The sequence below is a fragment of the Lepidochelys kempii genome, chromosome 8, assembly GCF_965140285.1.
Source record: "Lepidochelys kempii isolate rLepKem1 chromosome 8, rLepKem1.hap1, whole genome shotgun sequence".
Lineage (NCBI taxonomy): Eukaryota > Metazoa > Chordata > Testudines > Cheloniidae > Lepidochelys > Lepidochelys kempii.
In genome coordinates this window covers 61,352,547-61,368,722 of record NC_136387.1, presented here as the reverse complement: position 1 = coordinate 61,368,722, position 16,176 = coordinate 61,352,547, and the positions used below count along the sequence as shown (strand labels likewise).

At 38.5% G+C, this 16,176-nt stretch overlaps 1 protein-coding gene across 2 annotated transcripts in view; it reads right to left on the bottom strand.

Moving 5' to 3' along the window:
* Nucleotides 1-16,176, bottom strand: part of CDC73 (cell division cycle 73) — a 164,333-nt gene that overhangs the window by 24,263 nt on the left and 123,894 nt on the right. For both annotated transcript variants that reach the window (XM_073356725.2, XM_073356726.2), the window contains 3 exons: nucleotides 11,324-11,381; nucleotides 6,770-6,805; nucleotides 6,478-6,565 (listed from right to left, as the gene is read on the bottom strand). In XM_073356725.2, coding sequence (XP_073212826.1) covers nucleotides 6,478-6,565; nucleotides 6,770-6,805; nucleotides 11,324-11,381 — 182 coding nt within the window. The remainder of the gene's footprint in view (nucleotides 1-6,477; nucleotides 6,566-6,769; nucleotides 6,806-11,323; nucleotides 11,382-16,176) is intronic.

Genomic DNA, 16,176 nt, shown 5'->3' with positions numbered 1-16,176 from the left:
CATGACACGAATAATTAAACATGGGGGAAGGCTTCATTTTTTGAAAGACAGGATTAGGGAAGTAACTAAATTAGCAGCCTACAAATGGAATGTTTGTGTTAATTTAAGTAAATGGGTCAGCAAGCCAAAAGACAGAATATCTGAGCTAGCTAGGATAAGAAGGGAAACTCCAAGGGAACCTTTTACTAAGAAAAAGAAAATAATGGACAAGAGAAGTTGAGAGCATAAAGATGAGGTAAAGAGTAAAGCTGAACATGGACAGGGCATGGACAAAGCATGCTTTACATGGAGATTGGTTCCTGCAAAGTAGCCAAGTCAATCCCAAAACTCGTGATGCAATGTATAGTGAATGTGATGTGTAAATGTATATGACGATATGGGGACTCTGTGTAAGTTTGGATGTATATAGTCAAGTCCCCCACCTTAACATATGTACCATCTTTCCTTTCCAGCTACTACACTTAGTCCAAATTGTGTACTTCAAAGAACAATGCTATTATATGACGACAAATAAGCAAACTTTACATGTGTGGTATACCCTATACCCACCTCTACATTTGAGTCTGATCAACTCAGCGTGGCTTTGCTTTATGCCAAATAAAAGAGCCTGAGTGACGAGACTGGAGTCAAACTGAGTTCTTAGGGAACCAAGTGAAAGAGATCTCGGACTACAGCTTGCAATTGACAAACTTATGTTTGGCCATCCAACATATTAAAAGTCTAACTGTTTTAAAGTTCAGACACACAAGGTGAGAGACAACTTGTCTCTCTAATAATCTGAGAGAAACAGCTACAATATTACTGTAAGCAGGTTTTAAAAATTGACCATTAATAGTCCCCTTTATGATTTTTCAGTTTTTCCTCCTAGTTTTTTTTGTAAATCTAATCAAGAAAGTTAACTTTTCATATCTATTCAGAATCCAACACTCCAAAAACTGGCACACAAAGCTATCACATAAGTAAGCACTGTGTTTTATACACAAACTTTTATGAATAAGAGACTAAAATGAATACAGCTTCATTAATTCTTACTTCAATTGCCAATGCCACTCATGTTCTTACAAAAGCCTGGCACTTTTAGGTCTCATATTATCACGACTGTACTTTTATAAAACACACCACAACACATTTACTAGTCTACAAAGTGTCAAATAAAACTAAACTAAACTTGATAAAGTGAGCGAAGGACATTTTATAATGCATTATCCCTGGGACTTTCTTGTTACTTGTTCGCTTAACAGCAAATTTGTAAAGTTTGATAAGCCACACTCTCTCTTGGTCACTAGTGTGAATTAGTACAGTTCCACTGTAATTAGTAATCACTTCAAAGGCCTTGCTTACACTAGGACTTTAGCACAGATTGAAATGGAGTGGAGACTACTGCTATTTGTGGATTATGATGTTTCTCATCACAGAATCCCAGAGACTGATAGACAAGAGGCCAGTTATGAATCTTCAGAAGTCTACATGTTGGCCATATATACCCTTTATACCTTCATATATTACTCCTTCTAGAGTTGATGCTGTGCATAGTCACTCCCCCATTCTAACATAGTCGCTCTCTTTCCCTTCCTTGGCAGCTATTACACTCTAGTCCAAATTTTGTACTTCAAAGTGCAATGCTAAAATTATATGATGGCAACTAAACATTTTTTAGTGAATTATATCAGTGTTAGCATCAAAAATTAACATAATGGTTACACTATGGTCTTTAATTTGCATCTTGCAAATACAATTTTAGTTTCATTTCTGTTCTATATATCCTGTGGCAAAATGTGGCCTCCAAACATGCTTTAGCATTAGCAGTTCTCAGCACAAAAAAATGGGTTAGAAGAGACATTTCTTCTAAAGAGACATGCTCTCTGAAAGAATAAAATTTAAGCATTGCTAACAGGTGGATACAACATGTGTCTCCAGGTGTCTCTCATGAACAGTTACAGCTCTGATAAGTGTGTCCAAACAGATTTCTTGAAAATTAATCAAGTATTTGCACCAGTAACAGCCTTCTTGTTTGTAATTACTTTTGTAATTATGTTACCCTTCCCATTTTCCATTTGTTTATGCAAAACAACCAACAACACTGGTTGACATTGCTTGACTTGATAACTTAGTGTAACTATATATGCTATCAGCTAAAAGATTAAGTTAAAAAGGAAAACCTTGGCTAGCGACGTACATGATCCCCAGAAAACAAGCAACAACTATGGAACTAAACTCCCCAAGCAACACTAAAGTCTATTAACACTCAACATAACCACCTTTAGAAGAGTTACTATGATTCACAAGCATTATGTGGGAGGAGAGGCTGATTAAACTATTAACTAGAGCAGCATTTTAAGTAGTCGTTGACCAGTAAATTAAAGTATTGTGCTGTGTGAAAGTAGTGTTCTGATTAAGTAATTTGTATTAAAATATATGCAAAGGAAGCAAGTGTATCCCACTTTTGCTACAGCTGGTCATCTACAAAAATCAATTGTGACAGACACAGTTACTATGGGTGATGACAGCAATTCTGACTTGGCACTGGATTTAGAAGAGAACACTAAAATGCAATAAAAAACTATGAAGACAAAAGAAAGATAGAGTTATGTAAATGAAGATTATTTTCCCAGATATAAAGGTTAGTTTATAGTTAAAGGTATTAAATACAGACCAATACCCTTAAAACCAATGTTTTTATAAATAGAGATGTCTCAGAAATATTACACAGACAGGAATTGCAAAAGTAGGGTTATTTGTGGAACCTTGTCAGGGAGCCTGTATTACCACCCTGAATCAATATAACTATGCTGCCTAAAGAAGTGGGGATGATGGTGCAAGCAGAAGAAGAGGGATCGCTAATGGGAAGAATAAAAAAAAGCACAAAATTTATGCGTATGCAACTTCCTCTCCATGCCCCTGTAAACCATTTTCTTCTCCACATTCTTATAAACCAAAAGTCAGTACGTAAATGAATCAGATATTGCCATTAGATTCATGCTGTGTACAGCTTTACATTCTAGAGTAGTATAAATACCCACCTGCTGAAGTGAAAAAACAGATTGACAGAGCCAGAAGAGTACCCAGAAGTCACCTACTACAGGACAGGCCCAACAAAGAAAATAACAGAACGCCACTACCTGTCACCTTCAGCCCCCAACTAAAACATCTCCAGCGCATCATCGAAGATCTACAACCTATCCTGAAAAATGATCCCCCACTCTCACAGATCTTGGGAGACAGACCAGTCCTCGCTTACAGACCCCCAACCTGAAGCAAATACTCACCAGCAACAGCACACCACACAACAAAAATACTAACCCAGGAACCTATCCTTGCCACAAAGCCAGATGCCAACTCTGCCACATATTTATTCAAGTGACACCATCTTAGGATCTAATCGCATTAGCCACGCCATCAGGGGCTCGTTCACCTGCACATCTACCAATGTGATATATGCCATCATGTGCCAGCAATGCCCTTCTGCCATGTATATTGGCCAAAACGGACAGTCTCTACGTAAAAGAATAAATGGACACAAATCTGACATCAGGAATCATAACATTCAAAAACCAGTAGGAGAACACTTCAACTCTGGCCACTCAGTAACAGATTTAAAGGTGGCAATTTTGCAACAGAAAAGCTTCAAAAACAGAGTCCAATGAGAAACTGCTGAGTTTGAATAAATATGCAAACTAGATACCATTAACTTGGGTTTGAATAGAGACTAGGAATGGCTGGGTCATTACATGTATTGAATCTACTTCCCAGTGTTAAGTATCCTCACACCTTCTTGTCAACTGTCTAAATGGGCCCTCTTGATTATCACTGCAAAAGTTTTTTTTCTCCTGCTGATAATAGCTCATCTTAACTAATTAACCTCTCACAGTTTGTATGACAACATCCAACAATACATCTTACTATATGTTCCATTCTATGCATCCGATGAAGTGGGCTGTAGCCCACGAAAGCTTACGCTCAAATAAATGTGTTAATCTCTAAGGTGCCACAAGTACTCCAACTACATTTACTGTAATTAAGGCAAATTAGTTTGGTTACTGTTTAAAGTTAGAAAAAAATAGGAGTATGATTTACAGATGTTTTTTGAAATTTACAAAGTGTTAATGTGCAGCCAATGTTTCATTTTATAGTCTTTGATGGCCAGTAGAAGGGCAATAGCTTGGAAAGCTGAAAGTAGTATCAAATTAGCTGAAAAGGGGCTCTGACAGTCACAGCAAATTAAACTGTTTTCTTGAATCCTTTTCTTCCACTTCCAGTTTATAGAATTTGCCTTCTCCCTCAATCTTTTTTTCTTTTGTCCCTTTTACACACACTAAGGGCATGGCTACACTTGCAGATGTAGAGCGCTTTTAGTTAAACCAGCCTTCATAGAGTGCAATAGGGAAAGCGCTGCAATCTGTCCACACTAACAGCTACAAGCACACTGCCGTGCCCACATTAGCAGCTCTTGCAATGCTCTATCCCAGCATGCAAGTGGCTGTAACGTGCTTTTCAAATGGGAGGGGTGGGGTGGAGTGTGACAGGGAGTGTGTCGTGTCTATGTGGGGGAAGAGAGAGTGGGTTTTGGGGGGCGCTGGGAGCATGTCAGCATGCTGTCTTGTAAATTCAGACAGCAGTAGACCCTCCTCTCCCCCCCGCCTCTCTCTCAGACACAGCATTCCACAGTAATGGTTGCTTTGTCCCGGAGCAGATAAGTATGCCGGCTGTCAGAAATGGAGCTTTCAAAGGGCATATCCACATTCCTACAGCGAGGTCAAAACAATGAGAATAGTGGCCACTTGAGTTAAGGGGATTATGGGACGTTTCCAGAGACTGATCAGAGCGCAGTAATGCAACACCTCGTTCACACTGATGCCCAGGCCTTTCAGCCAAGGCGCAACAAGCATTAATCTTCTCACCAAGGTGGAGTACCAGGAGCACTCTAGCCGTGGAGTCAGAGTGCTCTACATGCCTTGCCAGCGTGGATGGTTAGTGAGCTAGGGCACCCGGGGCTGCTTTAATGCGCTCTAACTCGCAAGTGTAGCCAAGCCCTTAACCTGTGTTTAACCTCTCCCATTAACCTTCTCTTCCTTTACTTCTGTAGAAAGCAGATGGTTTGTGTTACCGTGTTCAGATTACTCTTAGGGCTGGTTAACTCAGAAAAGTTAAATCATTTTAACTATACTGGTACAGGTGGTACAACTGCCCCAGTGTGTACACAGTTATTCCTGCACAAAAGTGCTTCATACTGAAATAGCTATTTCCATACACTATATAAGACACCTTTATACCAGTATAACTGGATCCAGACTAAGGACTGTACTGGTATAACTTTTTTCAATTAAAAATCACACTCTCTCTAACCAAAATAGTTTTACCAGTACAGTACAAGCCTTTAGTCCAGGTCCTAGGCTCAGAAAATCCACAGAATATTTCTACTGGTTGCTGCAACACTTCACAAGAATTTCTTCACATGCTCCTACTGCACCTTCAATGCCAACTACTTCAGTTCATAAACTAATTAGTTCATAAACAAATTCATGTTTGGTTTTCTTTGGTGAGCCGTGACTGGGTACATTTGGAGTTCAGACACCTCAAAGTGCACAATATAGCCTCAAATGTAGCCTCTGAGGGCAACAACTTGCCATGTCTCAGCAAGGAAAAAAAAATCACTTTTAAAGAACACAGCATATAATTTATAAAGGGCTCCATTAATGAAGTGTTAATAGTGGGGAAAGAAATGTCCTTTTAATTTTTTTAGTAGTTGCCATCAAGCTAATTTATGGGAATACATTTCTAAGCAAAAATTATTACTACTTTTAGACCCACAGAAGTAACGGCTGGTGAGACATATGCAACTTTGCACATTATGATCTACTGATCTATTACTTTTTTTAACTAGAAGGGTAGTTAGTTACACTGGAATAGCAGTTGGTTCAGCTATGCTGAGTTTGATTTTAGACTGTCAGTCGGATGTGCTTCTATAAGAAACAGCTATCATAATATTATAGCATCATGGTTCGCAGGGTACGAAAATGATGGGAGAATTTATTAGTTCAACAGTATTTCTATGTGTTAATTTATTTTGCTATAAATATTTCAAATTCTTGCTTCACTTCTAGTTTTTAGTCACACATGAACTCACCCATTCTTTGTGTGAATTACAACTTATTCCCCATTTAGCAATGATTTAGAGAATGGGTAAAATTTACCATTTAAAAACAGAGGAGTGAAAAAGTCTGCCTTTAGAAATTAACACTTCCTTCCATTCAATGTATTTAGTTGGTTCAGAGGTCATCATTCTTGCAAACAACATTCATACTAATACTTTTACCTACCATTCAAGGATGCCTATGCTTTCTTTACAATTTGGACTGTAAAATTAAAATTCAGTTGTCAAGAGATAATAGATACTGCTTCTTGAATAATTACTACTCTGGCTATATCTTTATATCTGAAGACAATCTTTTATAAGGCATATTTTAGTCAGCTACTTACTTTAAATCCTGTAGAAGGTCTTTTGCATTAAGCATAGTTATTAAAGAAGTTGTAGCTGCTGGAATAATGATTATGGGCGTTCGAGATCCTGTAGAGAGAGAATAAAAAAAGGCAAATATAATTTTAACAAAATGTAATTACAAGATTTTATCACTTGCCTTACAGCACAAAATTGTGAAAGAATATCAAAATCCACTCCGTCTTTATCATTCTCAATTCAGGATAAAAAAAAAAAAGTATATTTACATGAAGGTTTGCCTTTATAAAAGGGACTCAGCTATAGGTAACTCACCTTTTTTCTGGTTTGGAGGTGGTCTTGCTTGGGAAACTGTAAAACAGAAAATATTAGTGACTGACTGACATAGGAGTAACTATCTACCAAGGTGAACAAAGGTGAACAATCTAGCTATTGGTATTTGGAGGATAAACATCTTTGGTATTAATAAAATAATCCTGAAACATAGTTAAATCTACCTAGGTCAAAAAGTTTACTGGAACTAATCCATACACTTTTCTCTTGCCCCTCCCCATCTCATATCAACAGAACACCACACACTACTAAGGATTTTCAATGGCAGAAAGTTGCATTTCATTGTGTATGATGTGAGACTGAGTTGAGGATCTATGCATGAAGAAATAATCTTCACAGAGCCTCATCTTTTTACTGGTGGCAGTGGTAACACATAACAGTATGAAAACTTGGTTGCCCTTTAATACAGAGTTCACAATTGCCAAATTTGATTGTCAGGGCATGTTTAGTGTCCCCAACAATCTGGATTGGGTGAGCTCCTCACATGTCAGGTACAATAAAGCACGGCAGATAGGCATAGCAGCCCTCAGGCTGAAAAGCTGGCCAGAAATCATTAAGAAGATTTAACAAATGCATTATGGTAGAAATCCCTTCAACAGATGGGGAACATATTCCGTAAGCTTGGACACAGGGTTTTCTCTTCTTTTTAAAGTTTTGTTTTCAGGCTTCCAAGTTCAGTGACCTGCTCACGTGGGAGATATTCCAGTTCAAGTGTGGAGTTATTTCATGGATAGAAAATGCATGCCGCCATGGCTCACTTTAAACAACCTGGTAAAATCAGACAGAGACCCACTATGAAAGTTTTACGGTAATGAGCTCTCTTCTAATACATTAGTTTTCTTTGGCCATCTCTTCCAATTATGCCAGCTCAGGTCAAGATAAAACAGTGCTGGCCATGGTACTACGAATGAATAGGTTGGCTTGCTGTTGATTAGTACTCTCATAGATTACTTTTCCGTGAAGAGTCCACAACATTTTCAGGACTCCAAACAAACTTGCTGCTGAGGATGAGAATTCTTATCATAAGGGTTTAGCCTAGTTTAGAAATTAGAGAAAGTACAATATACCGTCAAGTCACAACTGGTACTAAGCACAACAAATTTCTTTAATTGATTTCCAGTGTTGTAACACACCTATTCATGCTTATTTATGACCAACTGTTTCAGAACCTAACTGTGGTACTTAAGTATGCACCACACACACACACACACCCCTACTGTCCGAAGATAGGGACCATAATTTAAATTATCTCTACCTGACACTGTCAAAACCATGGAAATAATTGGTCACGCCACTTTTAACTACAAGGTCTGTAATGGTTTAGTAACTTCATTAATTATTAAAAAAAGCCATTTTAAAGGTTAAAATAATCCCATATAAATGTTGTTTCTTTCTGGAAGGCATCAAGCTATTTGTCCACCTGGTTTTAACGTTAAATAAACTATTCTATACAATAAAAAAAAAAACTATAAAAAATTCTACAATTTAACCAAAAAAATTAGAAATGATAGGTCTCTAGCTCAAGTGTGACAAAATACTTTCATTTGATGGACCGAGCAAACATTCCTATGCTATAAAAGAACAACATTCTCCTGCTCTGCTATTAGTCTAATATTTTAAAAGATGAGGAAACAAAGTGTCCCAGAATGGGCATGATATGAATCCATTTTGGAGCAAAAATCCAAGAGACATACTTGCTCCAGATCCTTAATACCTCTGTTCTTAATTCTCTTTGCACCTTACAATATACAGAAGGCTAACTAGGGGGCAACACCAACATAACCCTTTTTAATATACAAATAAACAGGTCTGTCAGTTAACAAGTGTGAAATTTCATCTAGCACTGTGGCCATGTTGATGACAGTGGTTTATCCATTTGGATTTCTGCTCTTGCTATTTCTACCCTTTTCATACCCTTGTTTGTCAGTTCCAAATACATTCATATTCTCAACAGCCCTAGTCAGATAAATATGACCGACAGGGTGACCTTTCTAGCACTGAAACAACTGGGAAGATAAAAAAGAACAAAAGGAATCACAATAACACAGCACAATCTAAAAACAATTTAGAATAGTATTCAATACTTAATAGACTTTCATGGGGAAACTATTTTACAAAAGCAAATCTTTAAGCATTACTTTCACTAAAAAGATCCCAAGGAATTAACAAGGTATATATCCTCATCTGGTGACCTACCCAGGCCACATAAAGTAGTAGTTTTACATTTTGCTTTAGCAACATCACTTTTCACTTTGTGAAAAGCTTAAAAGAGCATCACTAAATTTGACAAAGCTATGAAAAAAAATTCTTGCATAACACTTCCCAAAACAATATGGCCTTGGCAAACATCTTCACAGTATCTACACCTGACCAAGTCCTGTAAACAAATTTCCCCCAATCTTTCAAAATTTACCAGTTGTAACAGTCCACTTTTCTCAATGCGTGTACTTAACATGAGCAAATCAATGACTACCACATTATGCTAAGGCACTAGGGAATATCACAGATCACAAAATTAAAGGGGAGAAGAGAAAATAAGTATGGTGTTCCTGGGGGCATTCTGCACCAAAACAATTAAAAATTCTCTGCACAATATTTTAAAATTCTGCAAATGTTATTTGTCAAAATACTACTACTTAATCATACCAGTTTCAATTATTTTGGTAATTTATTTCAAGACACATGTCAAGTATGTCTGATTCCCCCAGGAGCAGAGAGTTAAGGAAACCCCTATGACAACGCAGTTCCTGTTTTCCTGCCCCTTTCCCCTCACCAGAGCCCAGCTGCCCCCCACCTGCCCCCAAACCTCCACCATGGGACCCGCTCAGCCCCCACCTAAGTCCAAGGATCCAGAGGGAGAAACTTCCTGATGCTTGGTCCCAGGGTTACATGAAGTTTCCTGCACACTGCCCCCTCCTTCCCTCAGGGCATGCTGGGAACTACAGCTGCCAGGAACCCTCTAGCTCCATCCTCCTCCCCCAAGCAGTGTCTTCTATGTGTGAGCTGGGCTCTGCCAGGACCCCTAGTGGTGGCGAGCAGCACTGCAGCCCATTTCTGTTGGGGAAAGGAAATTCTGCACGCTCGTTAATTTATACAAAATTCTGCATTGCACAGAGGCGCAGAATTCCTCCAGGAGTAGTATGGGTTTCAGTATAATGGGGGCCAATATTAGTCTGAGACACTGTACTGTTTGGATTGGGATTGTTAAATGGCTTCTAGGTATACTTAGTCTTGCCTCAAAATGGGGAGGTGTTCTAGATGACTTTTCAAGGTCCCTTCCAGCCCTACATTTTTATGATTCTATGATTTTGATGCACAATATGTTGTGTGTTATGATCCCATCAGTAATTATTGGGGGGGGGATTTTGGGGTCCACAATTCTAGTAAGAGTTTTTGCTCCTGCCCCACTACACCGGTTTTCGATTTTAGTCAACACCGTTCCACTATACCTCCACTCCCTGATTTCGTCCCTTTCATCCCCCTCATATCCCTAATTTTTCTCTCAAACCCACTGTCTCCCACTCTCACATTTTCCTGTGCTCTTACTCCTCTCCCATCAATTCCTCTGGTCTCCCAAAACACAAAAGCTGTCGTAGCATGTAAGCCACCAATATTATAAGGTATTCAAAGGAAGCCATGATCTTAGCTGGGGTTCTAAGAACTACCGTAACGCTAATTCTACTAATACTAATAATATCTGGATAGCACCTATCACATTTTTGCATGCTTAGTGAACAACAAAGGGAATTTGTGGAAAGGTTCTTGAAAATTAATAGGAGTGCCCAATGCATGACTAAGAAATAAATCATGCCAAAATGGCATTTCTCCCCACCCTTATCACTGGGCCAAGAAAGTGCTTGGAAGAACTATACTATCACTGAACGCATTTGTACCAGTTACCAGATTTTTCCTAGCTCTAACAGGTGTAGTCATATTGAAACTTTGTCATGGAAGTAGTGGTAAATAGAATGACTGCTTGATTTCAACATTTTAGCTGCCATTCTCAAGAACTACAGCATAGAAATTTACTACTACACACCATTTCAATGCTGGTATTAAATATTTTCAGACAGTAGAAAGCATAGGGGTTTTTTGCTTTAATGGTTCACAAGAAATCAGCTGTTGAATTCAACTCAAAATACCACCCTCACCCCACACAAATACCTTAAGTTTTGGGCACCAGTAGCTCTTGAATTGCTAGGTCTAGAAATAAAAGTTTTATGGTGTGCCAAAGTTTTCAAAGCATTCCAAGAGTATATGGTATTTGATTCTAGCTATGGTAGTTCACAAGAAGTCAGACTGTAAAACTGCCACTAGTCCATCATCCTAGCAGTGCTATTTCTGTACTAGTTCAGGGTGAGCATAGCTAATCCCAGACCTTGGACCACTGCAACAATAATATGTTAATTAATACACAGTGGCTATATATTTCCAATACATATCTTAACAAAATGTATAAGGATTTTAGCTACAATCTTGTCCTAACTCAAAATGCTTTCATTCCAGATAATACACAAATAAAGTAATTCTGTTTACCTGGTCTTGGCACAGGCTGTGCTGCTGGGGTTTGAGTTTTCCTGGCAGAAGCACCTTCCTTTAAAAAGAAAAAAAAAAAGAAAAGAAGAGTTAACGTTTACATGAATGGCTTTTCTCTTATTCAGATTTCCTTTTAGTTAAATGTAAAACAGCTTTTTAATGATGTTTAGGACATAACATTCTACCAACAACTAAATATGCAGAAAACTCTTCACAACCACTGTTTTGGACTTAAAAAGTCTGAAAATTAAAAATAAAACCTCTTTGCACGTTAATGGTCTATCCAAGGGAGGTCAGTGTCATTAGATAGGGCAACTGAGGCAGAAAGGTGAAGTGACTTGTCTGCTGGTGTCAAATATAAAGGGAAGGGTAAACACCTTTAAAATCCCTCCTAGCCAGAGGAAAAACTCTTTCATCTGTAAAGGGTTAAGAAGCTAGGATAACCTCGCTGGCAAATGACAAATGAGGAGACAAGATACTTTCAAAGCTGGAGGGGGCGGGGAGAGGAACAAAGGTTCTCTCTATCTGTGTGACGCTTTTGCAGGGAACAGGAAAGGAATGGAGTCTTAGAACTTAGTAAGTAATCTAGCTGGATAGGCGTTAGATTCTGTTTTGTCTAAATGGCTGATAAAATAAGCTGTGCTGAATGGAATGTATATTCTTGTTTTTGTGTCTTTTTGTATCTTTAGGTTTTGCCTAGAGGGATTCTATATTTTTTGAATCTGATTACCCTGTAAGGTATTTACCACCCTGATTTTACAGAGGTGATTCTTTTACTTTTTTTTCTTCCATTAAAATTCTTCTTTTAAGAACCTGATTGCTTTTTCATTGTTCTTAAGATCCAAGGGTTTGGGTCTGTGTTCACGTATGCAAATTGGTGAGGATTTTTAACAAGCCTTCCCCAGGAAAGGGGGTGTAGGGTTTGGGGAGGATTTTGGGGGGAAAGATGTTTCCAAGCGGGCTCTTTCCCTGTTACATATTTGTTAGACGCTTGGTGGTGGCAGCAATAAAGTCCAAGGGCAAAAGGTAAAATGGTTTGTACCTTGGGGAAGTTTTAACCTAAGCTGGTAAAAATAAGCTTAGGGGGTTTTCATGCAGGTCCCCACATCTGTACCCTAGAGTTCAGAGTGGGAAAGGAAACTTGACAGCTGGGAAACCTTGGTCTAGAAGCAGAGCCAGAAATAGAACCCAGGTCTCCTGAGTCCCAGTGCAGGGCACTGCTCTATCCACTAGGAAACAGTGCTTCTCCTTTTACATATGATCACTTGGACAAGATATAATATGTGAATGAAAGTCGATGACTGTCCACATCAAAAACCAAAACTGGTATTATTCTCTGAATCTACTCATGAGATGCTCTGGACTGGAATGTTATGGCCAGGATTTTGAAAGGCATTTCTGTTCTGAAAAGTCCGTATATAAAAACTGTACCTTCTTGTTCAGTACATCTGAGCTTGTGTCTTCCCTGTCTTATCTGTTTACTTTAACATAGAAAAACAAATCTGTACCGCCACTCTTTACTCCTGTTCGCTCTGCAGAGCCAACACATTAGCCAAGAGTGAGCCAATTGTAATTGGCTCTGAATCAACATTAGAGTTGTTTCAAATGGAAGGACAAATTCTGTTCTCATTCCTGTGAACAGATATTGGATATAAAATCCTTAGATAATGCACAAATGCAAAAAGAAGGACTAGCTTAAGTTTACAGATCTGACTGAATAATCATTTTTTGATATGTAAACTGAGCATACACTTGATCTGGAAATCACTGAGACATTACAAACACTGAACTGCAAAATGCCATTGTTATGAAGTGCTCAGCAACCCGAAATGGGGAACGATTTTCAAAAGAGCTGTATGAAAGGGACCTCATCACATGATTCCCACATGGATATGTAAACAAGTAACACTGTGCTCTGTAACTAAGAAAACTCATCAGTAGGAGACTGAAGACCAGGAGCTACAAGATCAATGACACTTTTAAAGTCACACAAACCCTCTAAATCTTAACGTTTCTCCAATGGAAGTTAAACCCCAATCTTGATCTACAAAACTGTGTGATACGAGCACAAGGATGCATCAGTTGTCAACTTTCTAAAAGGCTCAAATTCAATCAGACATCTCTCCACTGAAGTTCAAAAGAAAATGCCTGATTAATTACATATGGGTAGGACTCATCTTAGTATACAGTCAGCTTCTCCAACTTCTAAAGCAACTACTCTGCTGCTGACCTTGATGCAAGGATTTAACTTCCTTCTCAGAAGAAAAGGATTAATGCTGAATTTCTCTGTGCTGTTTCTGGTTGGTTAAAATACCATGGTCTATGCTGGCTGCTACATTAACTTTAAAAATAATTTTTGCAAGACATGCTGCATCTCTGCTCTGGACAAGCTATTTTTTGCTACTGTCCTTTCAGAGTAACTATTCAACTGCATAGAAATTGATACAAGTCCAAGCATTGCACTCTAAGGGCAAAGCAGCAAGCCAAGCTGGCAAGAACAAAGGATGGCTACCTTAGAGAGATCCCTTGCAACTAAAGAACAGCTGGAATGTGAGACTCAACACCCCTCTTTTGTTTCCAGAGAAAGTGAGAAGAAGATTTCCGCAGTCCATTTTACAGGGAAGTCAATGTTGCCACAAAGGGGTTTTAATTGTATATTTTGAATACCAAACTTCATGTTGCCTCCCATAAACTTAATGGGAAAAAAATCCCAAATTAGTAAATTTCCTGAAACACATGGATGGGGGTGTGGGGAGAGAATCATAGCAAGCACCCACAGATAAAGACAAAAGCTCACAAACACAGAAAAAGCCATAGCTACTCAATTTTAAACAAAGTTTTCGATCATACCTGAACACTATTCTCTCTCAGACTTTGTACAGAAGTCCATACTGTTTGATTTTCAGAGAGTAAAGTCAGTCATATTTATACCACATAGCCCTTCCTCAAATTGTTGCCTTGTTTCCCCCTATCATATTAATATAATTAATTAATTAATTATTAATGGAAAAAACTTTTTAAAATACCAGTTAACCAACCTGGAAAAGTCATCTGTTTGTGCATAAGAACACACAGCTCTTATGACCCACCCGCTAAAACATGACAATAGAAGTAGTGGAAGGTGGGAGAGGAAAGAGTACAGGAATGCAGATGCGACATGCCAAGTTGAAGAAGAAGTCTGCAAACCTCCAGACACATTCTAGCATGAGAGCAGAGTTTCAGCATTTTGTGACTAAGTTTTTGAGGAAAATCACTAGACTTCCACCAACAGGACTGGGCAAGGCATACTACATTCTTTGTCCCTGCGACATGCTTAACAACTTGAGTACTTCCAGCCAAATATACGGGGAAAAAAGGGAACTAAATGTAGTAAACTACTCCCATTCATCTCAAGTGTGTGTTAACTCTGAAGCCTAACAAATACTAACATTGTCAACCATGTTCACTGCTAGTCATTTTAGCAGAAGCTTCCAGCTAATGGAAAAGGAGGGAAAGGGAGTTAGACTCCCAATTCCCATTCAGTAAGATTTGGTTACTTAACTTCCTTTGGCTGGCATTTTCAAGGGACGATACATGGTTTTATGCATTGTGGTTGCATATTAAAGTCAGAGAGAGATGGGAGAAAACGTCCGAGGGGAGAAATGTCTCCCCTGTGTTGCTACATCAGCAGAGCAGTTAAGTGAAAAAAGCCCAACAAAACCTGGAAAGCAGCATCCTATACTGAAATGGATTTTGAATGTGTGACAAGAGGCACAATTAGCTCTCATCTGACTATATGTTAATGCTACAAGTGATCACTCAATAGCAGAAGGATAAGAAGTTATTTTCTAGAGTATGAAGCCCATTTTATACCATGCAATAACATTCACTAATCTTCCACATTTTAAAGAACCATCATTTAAGCTGCATAGGGAAAATTATGAAACCTGGACGAACACTATACAATAAAGGACCCGTAAGAAAGCAGTACATGCTTGAAATCTTGGATAATACAGGACAAGCAAAAACGAAGTCACCTATTCATTAAACAATCAATCACTCTTCTAGTATTAGCATTGGTTAAGGAGGCAATGAAGCATTGCTAACCACACAGCTCCATTCTCTGACATCCCAATTTCACACCGTGTTCTACGAGCGCTGAGCAAATCCCCACTACACAAACATTATGTTGTAGTTATAATACTTCTAGCTAGGTTAGACAGGATGGAACTCTTTAATAAAACCACTCCTTAAATCAGTCATAGGAGTCACTAGAGAGAGGGCACACTCAAACCCAAGGCCTGAGAGCAGTAACAGCACCTGCCAGCTATACAGGGTGGAGAAGGGAGATTAGGAATCTAACAGTCAGGCTTGCAAGGCAGTGCTGAGAACTAGCACAAGGCCAGCTCCTAAAAATCCCTCTCCAAGCTACCCTGGATAAATCACTTGTACTTATGTTAAAACCATATGGCACATTTCGAAAGGACACAGCTAATTCATATTTACTGTAGAACATTACGCACCTTCTTCAAAGGCTAAAAAAGAATTTTTATGATAAACTGTTGTTTTGAACAGCATGCTGTCTCATAGCATCTGTTTTCTGATGGGTAGCACACAGAAATTGGCACTAAGAAGAATTGTACATCTGATTATCTTAGTTTTGTGGTCTTGGCATTATGAATTATAATGGAAAACTTTTGTTCTGTAAAACATTTTTTGTAGTTTATATGTATGTGTGGTTTCTTTCTTCAATAGAATATACATACAATGCCAGAATAACATGAGTACAAAACTATCCTGAGGATATTATGATTTCCAAGGGGCACATGTTTTGCCCTGATTTTTCATCTTTATTGTAGAGCAAACCAATGATC